We start from the raw sequence: 17,405 nt of genomic DNA, 5'->3' as shown, positions 1-17,405 counted from the left end.
CTGGTGGGTGTGGTTACACACTCACTGGCCTTGGCAGAGCACAAGTCGGAACCTTTGAAGGTTCCAGCTGCTGTAAGGCTCAGGAGGCAGAGCTGGTGCTAGGCACAGTGTGGCACTGTGCTGAGGGAAAGGTGAAAACAGTTAATAATCCACCCTCAGCTAATCACTGAGGGCTGATGGGAGGCACAGGCTTGGTGAAGCTGCTTTGTACAGGCCAAGGTGCTTATTAGCTGTGCAGTGTCCCCAGCAGCCCCTGGCACTGCTGGTGCAGCTGAAGGACAGGCTTGATGGGTCTGGTGCAGCCCCACAACCTCAGACACTGCGGCTCCACCGTGCAAAGCAGCATGGCTGAGCTGGTTGTGGTCAGGTGAGGGCTCAAATATATTTCCTGCAACTTGCTCCAGCACAGTTCAGCCTGGAAAAAAGGCATTTTTCCAAGTGTCGGGGAGTAAAGCTCCAATAAATGTCAGCTGAGCCCTGCTGCTTGCTCCCCTGCATGAAGCCTCAGTGAGGCACCAGGGCCTCCTGTCAGCAGGAGGGGAAGGGAGATCAGAGTTGTTTGAAGAATACGTGACTGAAGGCTGAGCACAGGGTTGGTGGTGCTTTGCGTGGCTCTTGCATGACATCCAGGCTGGCTGTGGCAGTGTAAGCCAACCTTTTGTTTTGCATCAGGCTTTATGCCAGAGCCAGCCCCTTTCCAGCCTTTGGGGTGGATACAGCTGTTGCTCTGTATTTCCCTCCCTCCTTTTTTTTCCAACAGCTATTCCACTCCAGCACCATAGGCAGGCAGTGATGGCTGCCTGTAGCTAACAAGACAAACTGAGATCTGCCTGCAGAGCCATAGGAAGGTGTCCCTGGGCTTGTGAGACAGGCCAGGACAACACAAACTGAGGCCACAGCCATGCTGTGCTTTCAGTTGAGCCTGTGGTGGAGCTGCTGTGCTTGTAGTCAGTCATAGATGGGACAGGTGGCATATCTATCTTAGCTGGGACAGAAACAGAAGTACAGCCCTTGCACAGCATCCTTCTGCTAGGCTGTGCTAAGCTCAGGGGCCTCTAAACTGGCCCTTAAGACCTAGGTCTCCACTCCTTGCCCAGATCCCCAGCCTCAGGGAGGACTTGGGTTTAGGAGCCATGGCTTTTTCTTCCATCAGACTCCTTTAAGAAAAAGTCAAGTTAAGCAGTTTATTAACATTTAAAATACTGTACAGCATTTAAACCAAATATCAACAGCACTGAGGCGGTCGCCAGAACACACGTTCCAGATGCAGATATGTCGGTCAATAGTGCTACCTCCAGTGGCTAGAACATTCATCTGCCATGGGCACCACGCCACAGCCTGAAAGAGGAGAGTTCATTTTAAAACATACAAGAGGCAACCTGCACCCAGCTAGTGCTGCATGCCTGCCTTGCACACACTTATCCGCCCGTGGCAGCTCTGGGCTCACCTTGACAGCACCCTGGTGGTGAGTGAAGGTCTGCAGAGGAGCAAAGTTGCCATCCCCACCTTGGGTGCATGGCCAGACATTCGCCAGACTGTCATTGCCACCACTGGCCAGGTAGCGGCCATCCAGAGACCATTTGAGTCCGCACACCTCCTCTGTGTGGCCAGCAAGGGTGGCCACGTGATGCTCAGCCACTCGGACATCGTGGTGATGGATGTGCCCAGTCCGTGCACCACTGCAGAGAGAAGAGAAGGTTTGCAGGGTCAGGCTGCACATTTTCACCCAAATCCATTTCTGTTGTTGCAAGACTGCTATACCTGCCACTGGGTTTTAACCAGTGTTACCAGCAACACAGGTCTGTTGGTGTGAGTGAAACACCCACACAAGCTCTTTACAACTTCAGCACAAATTGCAGTACAGGAAAGAGGCCTTCTCCTCACAGCCCCAACACATAAGGCTGAGTAAGAATCCCAAGCCAGGACAAACTTCTCTCTGCCATCCCTAACCCATGCCACACATAGATTGAGGGATAGGAGTTTGCAACAACTGGAAACTGTCCTTGACCCACTGCTTTACCTGGAGAGGATGTAGCTGTTCCAGCTGAGGGCCCCCACACGGCCATAATGGCTGGTCATGGTTTGGAGACATCTCAGCGGCTGAACGTCCCATAGCTGGAGAGGCAAAGCAAAAGGTTCTTCAGAAGAAACCCAATCCTGTTTCTATGCCCTAGGAACCTCACTGCACAGGCTCTCTCAGCTTTCTCAGTAAGGGAACAGAGAAAATGTGTATCTCATGACTAGAGCACAGAAGGTAACGCTACTTATCAGAAAACCCCCAAACCAAACCCTGCCTTGCACACTGGGCAGTTCCACCCCACACCAGGGAAGACAAATCAGGTGCATGGCATCCTTCCTCTGCCAGCCAAGGTTTTGTCCCCAGGCCCCACAGTTCTGTCAATTCCTAGAAAACACCTCTAGTTTTAGTCCTGCATTCACCTGAACCTCAGCACTACGTGTGCCAACAGCAAGGTAGTCTCCATCTTTAATCCATGACACAGAAGAAATGTAAATATCTGGATGCTCCGTCTGCAGCAGGGGGGTAAGCTTCCTGGTACCGTAACTCCACAGATAAACGGTGTCGTCCAGAGCCACTGCCAGGAAGTTCTGGGAGCTCCAGTCTATGAGATTCAGATCTACAATTTGAAAGAGCAATGCAGGTCACACCATGCTTGGCTAGAGAGCCCTGCCCTTCACCCGTGCTGACGCAGCAGGTGTGCGTGCACATGTGCACACACACACGTACAGGTGAGGGGCAGCCTTCTGAGTGTCACTATGCCCAGCTGCTGGGGCCAGGTACCCTGCCCCAAGGCATCTACACAGTGCCCTAGACCACTGTCCCTGTAAGGCCACACAGGGACACTCCAGAAGGGGTCTGTGCTAGCCTGGGTACACAAAATAATACAGACAGCCCAGTTACACTGTCCTAGGAACAGCAATCCAGTGCAGAATGTTCTGGATGCCCAGCACTCAACCCTGCAGCCTACTTACAGTAGTCGTCGTGGATCTCTGGTGCATCCAAGACCCATTCTGGATTTGAGGGAATATATCTGCTCTTCTTCCTGCTGAATCCAGGTGCCATTTTCTGATTGTAGAGCACGTTCAGGTTATTCTGATAGCCTGTGTGCAGGGGAACAGGTTTGTTAACCTGAGTTAGTTTCCTCCCAGCTGAGTGCTGCCCATCCAACTAGGAATCCCTTGGAGTGAAAATAAAGTCCTAAGAGAAACACTCACAAGCCTGCAGTGCACTAAAATCACTGGCAGTATGAACTGCTGAACAGGGGTGAGCTACAATTTCCTCATTCATGGAAACAAATTTAACAAACACTTGGGTTTTTGAATCCCATTATATTTAGTTGCAGTTTAAGCTAGAAAGTGCACAGCAGAGAGTTTGATGCTCTTACAGACTTCATGAAGGTTTGGAACCTGCAGTACAGGTGACTGTCACCGACATCTTTTCATAAAAATCCTTTCTTTAGGATTTTTCCCCCTTCTGAGAAGCTGTGACCTCAGCAACAAAATGTAAACAATGGTTATCTGCTGCTGTGGGATGCAACAGGTGCGTCCGTGGTTGGTCTCGGGTGAATGTTTGGATTTACTGACCACTCACGGCAGAGCTGGGTCTCACTCTCTGCTGAGACACAGCCCTTTGTTTATTCATTCTTTTTCTATTCTTAGCTTAGCTAGCTTCTGAGAACTTCCCTTCTATTTCTTTTAGTATAGTAATAATGTAATATATATAATAAAATAATAAATCAAGCCTTCTGAACATGAGGTCAAGATTCTTGTCTCTCTCTTCACCCTGAAGACCCTTGCAAGCCCTGTAACAGGTGACCAACTGGCAGTCATGGCAACTTTCCTAAATAAATTCTCTGTAACTGTTATGCCCTCCCTCGATCTCAGGAACCTTAAGAAAGGAGACTCCAGCCAGTACAGCTCTCAGAAACCAGTTGATTTCTTCTGTGACCACACACAGAGCCTCTGTGTTGCTGTTCCCCTGACCTGATCTCTCCTGCTGATTCAGCTCACACAGAGCCTGTATCATACCTTCTGGAGCATTCTGTGCTTTTCCTCTGAGGTGGAGGATCTTTGCCTCTTCTACATCAAAACCATTCAGATTCACTGCCCAGGCTTTCTGTTGCTCCTGCAGAGACAAATCACCCTCAGTGCAATGCATTTAAAACAATTCCCACACTGCAATTTAAACAGACACCTAAGTCCCCTTCTCTTAGAATCTGAAGATGTTTGCCTGTGCTGCAAGGGTCAGTCACACAGAGGCAGGTCAAAGCAGTTTTTCCTCAGACTTTCATACATCGTCCTGCTCACATTTTCACACAATGGCAAATTCAGTGTCATTGCCAGTGGGAAAAGCCACAGCCACAAAGTGACCAAATGCTTCACAAACAGATTTCAGAACACAGTGTAAAACATTCCAGAAGTGTTCCCTGTGGAGACGCTGTCCTAGAATAGCTACCACCAGCAGTTTCACTTTGCATAGGCTCACAGCTTTGTGTTTTTGTTGCCTGCTACATTTTAAAGCCTTATTAGTCAAAAGCTAAATTTTGCTACCAGAAGCAGCATAGGCTTAGAGTGCATGGCAGTCTCTACAGCTTCAATCTCATCCTAGGCTCCTGAAGCCCAGACCTGCAAGTAGTGATGGCTGGGACTTGTCAGTCCCACGTGCCCACTTGATAGAACCTATAGTTTAGTGCTCTGTAAAGGGGCAGGAAGGAGTAGCGGTTGTTGAAGTAATTGTAACTTAGCAACATGCTTACCTTCTTGGTAGGGGAATCCTCAGCAGGGTCATTCTCTTTGGTTAGGAGGAAATTTGCCATCTCCATCTGCATAGTGCTGCGTTTGGGAATGTAGCGATCCCCCCCAGCCTTTGTGGGGTAGCTTTGAATTTTGGATCCAGATTTACCCGCATTCCCATATGAAAATATTGTCTTACAGCTATTTAACAGCCTGTATTAGAGCTTTCACGGGAGCAAACCCAACACTCTTCCACATCACACCCACCAGACAAGTAGGACTCTGAGGTCTCATGCCACCCAGTCACAACTAACTTATATTTTCCTCCCTGCCACCAAGTTGGTTAGGGACAGTGTGGTGCAACTCCTTGGGTCTAGTGCAACAATTCCAGAGTCCAGAGATACGGGGAAGATAGAAAAACGCTCACAGGATGTAAAGCTGTCAGCTGACAGTCCCGCCCACACTCGTCCTAGCATACAGCTGTGCCAGCAAGGCTCAGCTGGGCGAACAGCAGCTGGCCAGCCCCAGTGCTCAGAGCTCTGCCCCTCATGCTGGCAAGGAGGTGGGTGGCTGTCAGGAGCACAGCCCACCTCCTCCTGCCTGAGCAGCAGCCGGTAGGGCAGCGTGGGAGAGAGCCCAGAGCCCCGTGGCTACGGACAAGCAGCCTGGGCGAGGCTCCCCCACTCAACCTCTGCCGCTGGTGGCCGGCGCTCACCGGGTATCTTGGACAGCATCTTGCCGTAGCTGTGGGAGGGATTGACCGGCTTCATGGGTGACACGCCGACGGGGCTGGGCCCGGGGCCGCTCTCCTCGGCCTTGCGCTGCCATCGCGCAGGCGGCGCGTTCGGGATCAGCGTGTCCAGCTTCAGCAGCCTGTGCAGTTCCGCCTCGAACAGGAACTGTGCCATGGTCCTGCGGGCGGGCGGCGTTAGCCGTGCCCACTGGCCGGGCTGAGCCTACTCCGACAGGCCCCGCCGGCTTCCCCACCACCGGACCGCGCAAGCCCACCGGTCACTTCTCCCCACCAACGGACCGTGTAAGCCCACCAACGGACAGCCCCACTCTCCCCAACCGCTCCTCGGGACACTCCATCAGCCGATACGCCCTCCCTCCGCTCCTCGGGGGTCCTTGAGCAGCTGGCACCTCTTCCAGCCGCTCTTTGGGGCTCCCTCCGATAAGCGACATTCTCCCTTCCCCTGCCCGCCTCACCACAGCCTCCCCGCTCGGGACTGCGCCTGCAGGCCGCCTCTCCGGCCCTGTGGCACGCTCACCTCCGCGCCGCCGCCGCCGCCGCTCGCCCGCCCCGCAACCCCGGCCCGCGCCATCGGCCCCTTCACACCCAACGGCCGCGCACTGCCCGGCGACGGCCGCGCGACGCAACGCGATCGGCTGAGCCGCGGGACGGGGCGCGGCGCTCTGCGCGTGCAGTGAGGGGGCGGGACCAGGGCGGGGCGTTCTTGCTGGGGCGGGGCGATCCGGGCCGGGGGCGGGGCGGCGCTGGAGCGACCAGGCGGGGGCTCGGAGGGAACAGGAGTTTATGGCGGGTGGGGGCGGTCGTGGCTGCCCGTGGCTCCCAGCCGCTCATGAGCAGGTAGGACTGGTTGGCGATGTCGGTGCTGGACAGGCGGCCCCCGGCGGCGGGCCTGCCTCACGCCGCGGGCCGGGCAGCACCTCCAGCAGGCAGGGCAGGACGGCCTCCTCCGGCGGCTGCTTGTTGAAGGCATGGCCTGGGGGGACACGGAGTGGACGGGGTAGGGGCTGCCCTTCGAGCTGCCCCCGGGAGCAGCTGAGCCGCCCTGCCCACCCACTCACCTGGCCATGCTTGCTGCTTTCCTGGAGGAAGCTGCCCAGAGCACGGTGCAGGTCAGGAACGGGCGGCCAGAGTTTCTGCTTCACGTTGCTGGGTACGGAGGAAGGGGCATCGAATTTACCCTCAGACTTGAGGTGCCCTAATGCCCTGTGCAAGGTGCCCAGGCTTGGTGCTGGACCATCCCGCCTGCCCCCGGCACAGCCCTTTACCTGTAGAGGGAGGGGAAGGTGCAGCGCAGCCCCAGGAGCGCTGCTGAGAAGAGCAGCAGCACCACCGTAACACTGGGGATGAGCCAGCCTGCATCAGGAAGGAGGAACGCCGGAACTGTAGCCCTTCCCAGACCCACCGTCTCTGAGCCCCTCGCAACCCCCTGTCCCCTGCTCCCCCCCCCCCCCCCCCGCCATTTCCAGCACTCTCCGCCTCTTGCCGTCAGCCGTGTGCCTCCTGCGGCCGCAGCCTCCTGCCCCGCCCCTTACCCGCATCGGCCACGGCATCAACCACAACGGGTTTGGGCCAGGCGCTCCAGCTGCCCCGGTACCACGGCCCGCTGGGCTGGGCCCGCACCTGCGCGGGGTCGCGGGAGCCTGGCCGCAGGTCCAGGACCTTTTTCCCCGCTGCTCGTGGAACCTGCAGGACCTGCGGGGCAGAGCCGAGCTGGAGGCATGGCTGCTGTGGGCTGGCACCAAGGGGCGGGTCCCGCTTGGCCCGACCCCGCGCCTGCCGTGTGTCAGCAGCGGAGGGGGGCAGCGCTGCTCGGGGTATCCTGGGCAGGCCTTACCTTCCAGTCATAGCTGTTCTCCATGGCACAGCGGACCTGGTAGTCCAGCTGCTCTGCCAGCAGCTCCAGGGGCGGCAGCCACTGCAGGCTCAGCCGGCCCGGCGACACTGTTGCCTGCACAAGCTGTGGGGCATCTGTGAGCACTGCTGGTGTTGGGGATAGGCATTTGTCGCTCCTGAGAAACGGGACATGGGACACTGTGTCCCCTGTGAGCCAGGCAGGGGCTGTGGTGGCACTGGGACTCACCAGCCTGGTGCAGCCAAAAGGGCTCCTTGAAGTAGCTGAGTGTGGGCAGCATGTGGGTCCTGGTGACATTCACCAGAACAGAGATGGCACTGCCAGCCTTGGGCTGGAAGGTGCAGGCATAGGTGCCCTGTGCCCCCCTGCTCACCTCCTCACACTGTTACCGTGCATCTTCCCTGTAGGAGGAATTTAGGAAATATAGGGATCAACTTTTAAGGATTATGGAACATAGATAGCTTAGATAATAGAGGATTGTTTAGCTTAGAATAGAATGCTGTTAATTTAGGGAAGCTTTTAAGTAGAAATGAAAGAATTGTCATAATAAGAATTAAGCTGTGAGAGGAAAAATCCATATTTACTCTTCAAATATGAATATTAAACCATGTAAAAATCTTAGTAACCTAAAACATGTGCCTGGTGTTCTGAAAGAAGTATGTGGCAAATTCCAGTTGTCAGTGTTGCCCCTTCCACAAAATGTTCGCAGCAAATCTAGCAGCCTATTCAGAGAGCAAGAAGAAGCAATATTTGCTGTCACTTCATGTTGTACCATAGGCTTTCCTCATTGCATGCCATTTTTAAATTGCAGACTCATGCTGCCCTCTGTTTTTTTAAGAGGTGAATAATAATAATTAGCAGTATACTTCACTCAACATGCAAGATTTGAACAACTGCCTAAGTATATTAAAAAGCCTTTTAAGCAAAGTAACTTTTCAAAACAAAAATTCTTCACGAGCATTAAAATACAGTCTGCAAGTTTCAGCTCACTGTTTAAAAGGTGATGTCTGTGATTGATTTGGCCATGTGATTGATTTGGGCACGATGCCCCTGAGTAATTGACTTTGGCTTGATTTTTTTTACCCTTCTCCTGGATGTTCTGGCAAAAGAAAATATTTAACACAGCACTTATCCCTTTGTAAGAGTAAGATAAACTGTTTTCAGGAATGCATTTTAGAAAGTGTAGCATGACTGTGCTGCCTTTCTTCATTCACTAATAATGAGAAACAAGCAATTCAATGGCAAATACAACTGAGGGACTTGCAGTAGCAAGAGGTTTATGAAACACATATGATTGTAAATGGGCACTGAGATAATGTGGTTCACAAGATGATAACTATTCATTCAGCTTGTTAATATTTTAGTATTTTATCAGGGTTCTAAGTTTTTCTAAGGTTTTTAGTATTTTATAATGTTTGCAGATACAATGATCCTACAAATTTTCACGTAAAATTCATAATACGATTTCTATACTCCAGCCATGCTTTCTAGGTCTTTTTATCAAAAAATTTAGTTAGAATTTTACAAAGGAGTCTTTTTGTTTTCACATAATTTTCAGGTTGCCATGCTAGGCATTATGTATGTATGCGTATCTTTACTTTTCAGCTGACTTCGGAGATTTAAATACCATTTGGGGATTCATTTGCCTGTGCTCTGTAAAATATATACTCTTGGATACAAACAAAACATATTTTGAGCACTGTCATTAGTGTTCATTTGCCCTTAGTTGCATACTTAAAGTTTTTAAAAATTAATAAACACCCCATTCAAAGTATTGTGAGATAAAATACCTACTAAATATATGACAATTATCATTGTTGCTATTTGTGATTGTCAGATTTGAATTTACCAGTGCAAAATGCATAATGTACAACATTTTGTCATGGTAGGCTGTAAACAAAGCCTTGCTAATACTGTTGTGATCATATGTGTCAAATAAAACCTTTTCCAGCCTCCAAGAATAATAGTTTAATAGTCTTTAGAGCCATATCATTTTGTCCAGGGCTATTAGTGGCACTTTATGTCATATAGTCATCAAATGCATTTCTGTGAAAGAGAAAAGAATGAATATTTCACGGCTACGGCTTTTGAAGAACACTCTGTCTTTCAATGTTGGGCTAGTCTGTCAACATATGTGCCAATCAGAAATCTTTAGCAGTTGCAAAATGCATCTTGTCTCCTTGTCAGTGAAGAATGTAAAGATCGTAGGATGTATCTGAAATATTCATCACATAGGCAAAAATATGAGCATTGTATGGAACTGCTGAGCCCTGTAATCACTACCTGGCTGTTTGCTCTTCCCCCCTCATCACTGGCCCTGAGCAGTGAATACTATGGCTACTCACAGTATTTTGGTTACATGATATATCTTGACAATCAGTGATATTACATGTTTTATCTTACTGCTTCCCTCATTTTGGGCATGCAATTGAGTGAAATCCTGTGTACATAATATGTTTTTAAGGTTGCTTCCACTCATAATTAATTTTTGGTAAATAACTTCCTCTTCCTGTGTTTCTCTGCAAGAGGAATATTGCTGACATAAATTGCATCCCAGTCTTCATTCATGAGCTAAAGTAGGATTGCTGAAAACTGCTAGAGTAGATCCTACATGGTCTCTTCCTGTTACTGTACCTTTCAGCCAAATCCAGGGCTGATATAATCAACTGTAACTACTTGATGTAGTTGCTTCAAGTCATATTAAATCTGCTTTTGGCCTGTTACCATGTGAGAGGGGTTATGTGGACAGTGCCCTTTGAATGAACCTGTGACCTGCTGCTGCAATCTGGGCTAGCCACTCCATCACTGGGCACTGCTGGAAGCTATTAAATCTTGTGTTGCTTTATCTCAGTTAAATGTGGTTAAGTGAAAGGACATTATTTTAACTGTCTGCTGTGTCAATGGAATTGCATAAAGCACTAGCTCACAGCATTTCAGCTCTAACACCACTCTGAAAAGTTGGGAAAGTTGAAGCATTAAAATGAATCAAACCTTTGATTAAATGCATTAGTTTTTCAAGATGAAAAGAAAGGTTGGATTCTCTTCTATGCTCCAAGTTATACACTTTAAATGGTATTTTAATGGCTTTTTAAGGCCTATTCACATTCTTTAAAATATGAAATTTCTTCATAGAGGCAAAAGCAATGCATTTTTAACATAAATATTATTCATTCCATATATTAGTGATTTATCCTTGCTAATACATTGATATAGAAACATGGAAATTCAGAAATAAGTGTAGAAAGGATGCAAAAAACTGTAGGGTTTTTAGTGAAAATTACCATGAAAAAAGAACTGCTGAAATCATGTATATGGAAAGTTATATACATGTGGAAAATGTGACACATTCAAATTTCTAGATCTACATTTTTCCTAAATGCAGATTTATCAACTAAAGTCATTAAAGCTTCTTACATTTTTTTTGCACCTGAAAGCAAGAAATCACAGAGGAACAAAGCTTTTTCGTGAGCATGAGAAAGAAGAGTCTTAAGCTTGTTTCACAGCATACCTGTTTGTCTGCAGGTAACATGAGAATCTCAATATACTCTGCCTAATCATTTCATAACTTTCAGAGAGCATTCTTAAAACTAGTGATTGTTTCATTTAATTGAGAATTGGAAGATCTGAAATAATTGATTCAAAATTATTATGTGATGCAGATGGGAAAAAGAAAAGGTATTTTCTTCATGGAAGATAAGAACTTTGCCAGCTAGGAAAGAAAGAACTTGAAAAACAGTACAGAGAAATAACTGCATGGAAATGTATGGTATAGAAAGAATGAGGTGCAGAGGCTGATTATGAGTCTTGGCATGACCAGAAAGGTACCAAAAGCTTTATTAAGTACCTAGACTGTATGTATCAAGCAGACAAAATCCAGGTATAAAGAAATCTAGGATCTATGGAAGATGTTTATTTGAAGTGGATTTTGCTGATTACAGAATATATTAATTTAAATTGGAGTTTAAAGAAGCTGACTCTGAAAGAAGGCATGTGTGGGAGGAGCAATTTTCTGCAAAGACTTTGACAGAAAAAGATTTTCCATTGGGGCAAGTGTGAATTTCCATTGTGGCAGGAGAAAGCGAAGGGGCAGAATACTGAGTAAGCTGGTGGCAAAAGTCACCCTGAGACAAGGAGCTGAAGCGTATCTGTAATTCATGACATACCCTGCATCAGTATCCTCAGTTGGTCCCCTCTCCTCACACAAGCCTTCCCCCTTGCTGCATTCAAAAGCCTCTCTTCAATCCCTCAGCTGCCAGCACATATCACAGGCAGTAGATTTCGGTGCCACTCAGTCTCGTTGGGCGTAATGCCCAACCTGCTGAAGCAATGCTCTGTGCTAACTTCTAGCAATTTATGGTTTTACTGCTTTCCTGCTATGACAATTTTCCTTTATGATATTTGAAAACCCAGAACAGGCATTTGTTACTGTAACCCTAATATGCTACCAAACAAAAGATGTTGGTGAGGATGGAACAGGAAAGCCTTATAATTATGATTGCCTAGCAAAAGATTTTGAGAATATAGAAACTATAAGTGAGATTGAAATGAAAGCAAGTTTTGAGATCCCTTAGTTACTGAACAACTGGAAAACAATGATGTGGCCAGCCGAAGGTAATCCCCTCTTGATGAAACAATACCCTCTGCAAGCAGGCAGGTCCAAGGGTCAGAGCAGACCCTGCAGCTTGGCAGATGGGGCCCAAAGAGTAAGATTTAGGGTTTAAAATGTAACACAGTACGGTAATGTAGTGATTCTTATAGATTGTATGGAAATGTTATAGGATATGCATGCTGTAGTAGATTGGTTAGTGAGAATCTGAATATTCAACACTGAAGATGATTTATTGTATTGTAACGGGAACTTCGCTCTCTTCCACTGCCCTTCCTCCGCTCTTCCTCTTCCTCTTCTCTTCTCTTTTCACGCTCACCTCTGCACTTCTTCACCCCCTCCTTTCTACATGCTCTCCACTCTTAAACCTTTAATTCTCTTACACTTTAAGCCTCTCTTCTCTCGGGCCTGCTCCGAGCTGCGGCTGGCAGCTCCCAGCAGGGCCCTGCACCCACGCCCTTTGTAATAAACCGATAGTTCCATGACCTGGCTGCAGAGATCTCTCGTCTCCGTCCATCCCGACCATGCGTGAACCCCGAGCACCTACAAAAAAAAACCCCAAAAACCAAACAAAACAACAAAAACAAACAAACAAACAAAAACCCAAACAACCAAACCTGTGCTTGGCTAACTGAATCTACATGGTGCAACTCATTTATTGCAAAAGCATTAATATCTGTGTTGAATTTAAATGAGATTAATAGATTTGCTAATATCTGATCCTTCAATACCTAAAACTTATTTAAACACTTCTTCTGTAGAACCCAGTCAGTAAGAGATCAGAGTTTTTTTGTTAGGAAGCAAAAGGAGTACTTTTGAGGCTCTCTTCCTTTATGGAAAATAGAAAAGACACTTAAAAGATAACTGAGCTTTTCTAACTATATATGTGTTATGTTTTGTGCTGATGAAAAAAGTCTCAGACAATCCCTTTAGTGTTCTACCTCTAGTCCATGAATGCTTGAATGCACAATTCTCTTACACAAGTGAACAATGGTAAAGTGATTCAGTATTTTCCTTATTGATCTAACCAGGAGTGACACTGATCAGTAGTTCATTAAATTTTTTAACACAAGGAAAAATGACTATATTTTCTTTCTATATTAAGAGAAGTGGTTTCTAATTCCTGTATATTGCCCTTAATCTTTGGAAACTCCAGGATCTAGTAGCTGTATTTTCCTTTCAGTTGTTTTTAGCTTGGCTGTCTAATGAAATTACATTCAAGTGTATGCATTCAGTTCGTCCATCCATCTGTCAGTCTGGGCTCAAAGCAGAAGCCCGTCCCATGCACTTAGCAGTGCTCACACAGGGGAGTACTTTAGTGAGCCTAATGCACTGTAAACTTGCACTTTTCCTGATTTAAGGAAAAGTTCCCTGTCTGAGAATGACTTAAAGAAAAGGCCATGAGACATACAATTGAGAGAAAAGTATAAGGGAAAAGTAAAGCAGTTCTCAGCCTTCTGATTTCTATAAACAATTAGACTCTCTTTATAAACAATAAAGTTCTCAGACTGTCTTCCCATAACAAGCAGAACACCGTCTCTGGGAAAAACTGACACCCTGAGAACAGATGTAGAAGTTTTGGGAACACTGGTTCTGTTTTTAATAAACAATTGTAGGTATTCTAAAACAAAGGGAGTGGTTAGAGTTTTCTCTGTTAGCCTATCATGAAATTGGATTACAGAATATGCATGAAGTTCGTTACCATTGTTATTTAAGGTGATTGATTGATCAATAAAATTGGAGTTCGATGCATTACCAGGATGGTCGTTCTCCCTTCACTTCAATATATGGTGACTTCCGACCGTGATAGCGAACACCACGGGGAAGCGAACGCCACGGGGAAATGAAGCCAGGGTCGGGTTCTGAAGATCGAAACTGCAGCCGGAACGGCAAAAGAAGCGCGGAGAGAAAAGCGGAGGGCAACCCACCGGTCCGTGCCGTGCTGCGAGTGACCGTATAGACGGGCTCGTCCGATACATGTGGCCGCGACCTTGAGGAGCTGCAAAGCGCACACTTATATAGGTATGGAAAGGCAAGCCGCATATGAACTTTTTATTACTTTCCTGCAGGGAAGGCAAGTTACGGGAATAGATTTACAGAAAGAATTGCCGGGTCTTTTAGCTTATGGTTTAGAAAGGGGAATCTTTGTAAATCCTCACACAGTTCACGAGTTGTCTGAGTGGCGTAAATTTGGTGATTTATTGTGGCAGGCTACTTTAGATGATGATAAAACTGCCAGGAAGTTGGGTAAATTATGGCGGGTCGTTAACACCGAGCTCTTACAATTTCAAGCTGAAAAAAGAGCTGCTCACCAGGCTACTGCCGCTCACGATTGTAACAAAGAATGCGATCAAGATAGGGAATTTGATAAGAACGCGGGAACTCCTCTCGGCCCCGCGATGAGGACGGTTTTATTGCCTGCTTCACCACCTCCCTCAGCGAGCCAGGCTACAAGCCAGGCTACGAGCCAGCTTGCGAGCCAGGCTACAAGCCCGGCTACGAGCCAGCCTACGACCCAGGCTACAAGCCAGGCTACGCAGACTGCTTTATTACCCGCTTCGCAGCCCCCCCTAATGAGCCAAGCTCCGCAGGGTGCCTTGTTGTCCGCTTTGCCGCAGGCTACACAGAGCACTTTTGACTCTCCCGTACCTGCTGCATCTCAGCAGCCGGGGCCAAATACGCATACTCCGTTCCTGACAAGCAATCAGTCGATCCCTGGGGCGGAAAACGACTTAGTGGCGACGATTGCGAGGGAAAGACGAGATGCGTGGGCTGCCCTGGCCAAAGATGCAATTGAAAAGGGAGATCAAGAGCTGATAAGCTCAACTCGGGAACTGGTTTGTCCGGTTGTCTTTAACCCCCAGGCTGGGGGAGGAATTCAAGCCACAATTAGTGCTCTTGACTGGAAATTGTTATCTCAATTGCAAGCTGCTGTTAGTCAGTTTGGATTTAAAAGCGGACCAGCTAAGCAAATGCTCGATTATATTTTTAACACCAGTATCCTCCTCGTTAATGATTGTCTTGGCATAGTTAAATGAATTTTTGCCCAACATCAACAATTGCTGTTTAATGATCATTGGCGGGTACTTGTCAGTGAGTGTGTGGTAGTTCAAAGGCAGCCGGGTGACCCTCTGCGTGGCGTCACTGTTGATGAACTTATGGGTCTGGGACCTTTCCTTCGTACTGATGCACAAGCTTTAATAGGTCAGGAAAAGTGCCGGGAGGCAATGAGGTTAGTCAGACTCGCAATAGACATGGTAAAGGAGCCAGGAGGGATACCAGTGTCTATAGGAATTAAGCAAGGCAGAGAGGAAGCATTTGGCGCTTTTATTGATAAAGCTGCTGCTGCAATTGAAAAAGCTGGCGTGCCGAAATATGTGCACGGGGTCCTACTCAGGCAGTGTACGATTCAAAATTGTACTTCTGCTACTAGAAACATACTTAATGCCTTAGGTGCAGATTGGACTGTAGAGGAACCATTAGAGAGGATGGCTCTTATTCCTACCGGGCAGCAGGCTTTTGTAGTAGATGCACTCAAACAGATAGGAATAGGTTTTCGAGAACAGGCAAGGTCCTCTCAGAGTCAGGTGTTAGCCGCTTTTGCACCTCTCCAAGCGTCAGCTGCGTTTGCAGCATCAAATAAAGAGGGCCGCACGAAATGCTACCGATGCGAAGGCATGGGCCACTTGCGCCGGGAATGCCAAGCACCATCAGAAGTCATCGCTGCAGCATCGGTACCCTTTCCTGCCTCTAACCCTCCACAGCAGGGAGTCTCTAATCCTCCGCAACAGGGAGCCTTCAACCCAACACCACAGGGAGCCACCGCGGGCGAAGCCGAACCGCCGCGAAGGGAGTGACCCGCAGCGCGGAGTGGAGATGAATTGGCAAAAGGATTTAACAGGACTTTGGACTTATAGTTACGGTAAAAGGATTTTCCATATGGTTTACGGGTTAACGGAAATGTGTGAATTCGGTGATTTATGGTGGAATTGCGGTGCTGTGCTACTCCGAACTCGGCACGGGCGCGCCGCTATGGCCAACAGGAGGCAGTGGCGGGAAGATCAAAGCCGCCGCCGCAGGAGCCGAGCTGCGCCGCCCCGGGATGGCCACTGAATTTGTGTTTCGTTAGGCTAGTTGTAAGAAAAATGATGGGTAGATCCAAATGTGAATCCAGAGGATTTTGTACCACCAAATGAGAAGGGACCAGTAGGCTTTGCTCCAAATCGTGCTGTGGGTACAGCGGTGTCTGCAGTAGAGTCAGCCGGCAAGCAGTGAGCCCAGCGCGGGGGGGGGAGTTTTCGTCCTGCTGTCTGGGTCAGCCAACACCTTTTCTGGGCTCTGATGAGCGTCCAGCGCCATCCATTTTCAGGGCTAGTTGATTCGGCAAGTGAGTTGTCACACACTCCTTAGCAGATTCCGATCTCGCGGGACTGCAGCGCTTTTTCAAGCGGGAGCGTTTCTCCCTCCGCCCCGCTGCCGGCAAAAGCTACAGTTTAAGATCTAACAGCCGTAATGATTGTGACTTTTGTCAACAAAAGAAAAGATTCCTATTGCAATTAAAAGACCGGTGAAACTAAACGGGCGACACCAGGGACTGTTGCTGTCGGGATGTTTTTCGCCTAGGTTGGAAAGATCTTTTGTTCTCCCTGGCGCACGCTGTGAAACAAAAGCCCAGCGCAGACTGTGAAACAGAAATCAGCATAAATGAATGCGAGAGTCAAATTTCAGCCGATTTGGCTCGGCATTGGTTATGCTGTCTTGGAAACACCTGTATTACCAGAGACTTTGAACATCAGAAGCCCGGATGGCTGGGTCGATGAAACATCAGACTCTAAAGCTGTGTTTTGAAAAGTTTAAAAATGTTGAGATGTGTTGGATTGATTGTATGAGTGAGATGTTGTGAGTGTGCTTTTTGGTATAAATGCTGCAGCAAAAACGTGAGAAAGGTTGTTTCGGTTGAGTGTTTTGGAATTGGGCCCGTGGGTGAGTTATAGTGAATGCCATATATTATTTCTATGGTAGGTTTTATCTGTTACTAAGTTTAAGTTAAGTTAGATTCTGTTAAGTTTGAATTAGATTTAAGTGATTTTACATGTTTTGCAAATAAGTCTGCTAAGTTAAATATTTTAAGTGCCTTAAATGTATACTATTTTTTCACCACTCCAAATTAACAAAGGACTGAGAATCGCCCAGCTGATGCCATTTGAGCCAAATGACTAAAGGATTACAGACTGAAAACTGACTTTGAACATTTCTGAGAAACCCATGCAAGGACAGAAATGATCATTTTCAGGCTTGTTTACCTCCTCTCCAGGTTGCATGAATGAAAACAGCTAACAGCTTTCTTTTCTTAGTCCAATTACCACCTGTCGTGCAATGCCTGTAAAGCCGTGACACGCCGTTGCCGGACGACCAGGGAACTGATCGACATTATTGAATCA

The 17,405-nt window shown here is 47.8% G+C and overlaps 1 protein-coding gene across 1 annotated transcript; it reads right to left on the bottom strand.

The window, feature by feature from the left end:
• Positions 1-1,194: 1,194 nt before the first annotated feature.
• LOC128947411 (cell division cycle protein 20 homolog) lies at positions 1,195-5,660 on the bottom strand. The gene is made up of 8 exons (XM_054291671.1): positions 5,459-5,660; positions 4,776-4,924; positions 4,048-4,144; positions 2,992-3,120; positions 2,440-2,636; positions 2,021-2,115; positions 1,448-1,679; positions 1,195-1,338 (listed from the first exon to the last, which is right to left on the bottom strand). The coding sequence occupies exons 1-8, from the start codon at positions 5,658-5,660 to the stop codon at positions 1,195-1,197; spliced, it is 1,245 nt and encodes a 414-aa protein (XP_054147646.1).
• Positions 5,661-17,405: the final 11,745 nt, after the last annotated feature.

This window comes from Melozone crissalis, unplaced genomic scaffold, assembly GCF_028551555.1.
Source record: "Melozone crissalis strain CALT ecotype California unplaced genomic scaffold, PUWL_Pcris_2 ptg000105l_1, whole genome shotgun sequence".
Lineage (NCBI taxonomy): Eukaryota > Metazoa > Chordata > Aves > Passeriformes > Passerellidae > Melozone > Melozone crissalis.
This window is presented reverse-complemented; position numbering and strand designations above follow the sequence as displayed.

What these genes read in the sequence shown, in the direction of transcription:
- LOC128947411 (XM_054291671.1), bottom strand. Translation starts at nt 5,660, where the DNA reads ATGGCACAGTTCCTGTTCGAGGCGGAACTGCACAGGCTGCTGAAGCTG. An exon ending in AGGATTCCCCTACCAAGAAG is followed by an intron (nt 4,145 to 4,775) that starts GTAAGCATGTTG and finishes TTGTCTCTGCAG; the next exon opens with GAGCAACAGAAAGCCTGGGC. An exon ending in AGCACAGAATGCTCCAGAAG is followed by an intron (nt 3,121 to 4,047) that starts GTATGATACAGG and finishes CCCTGCACACAG; the next exon opens with GCTATCAGAATAACCTGAAC.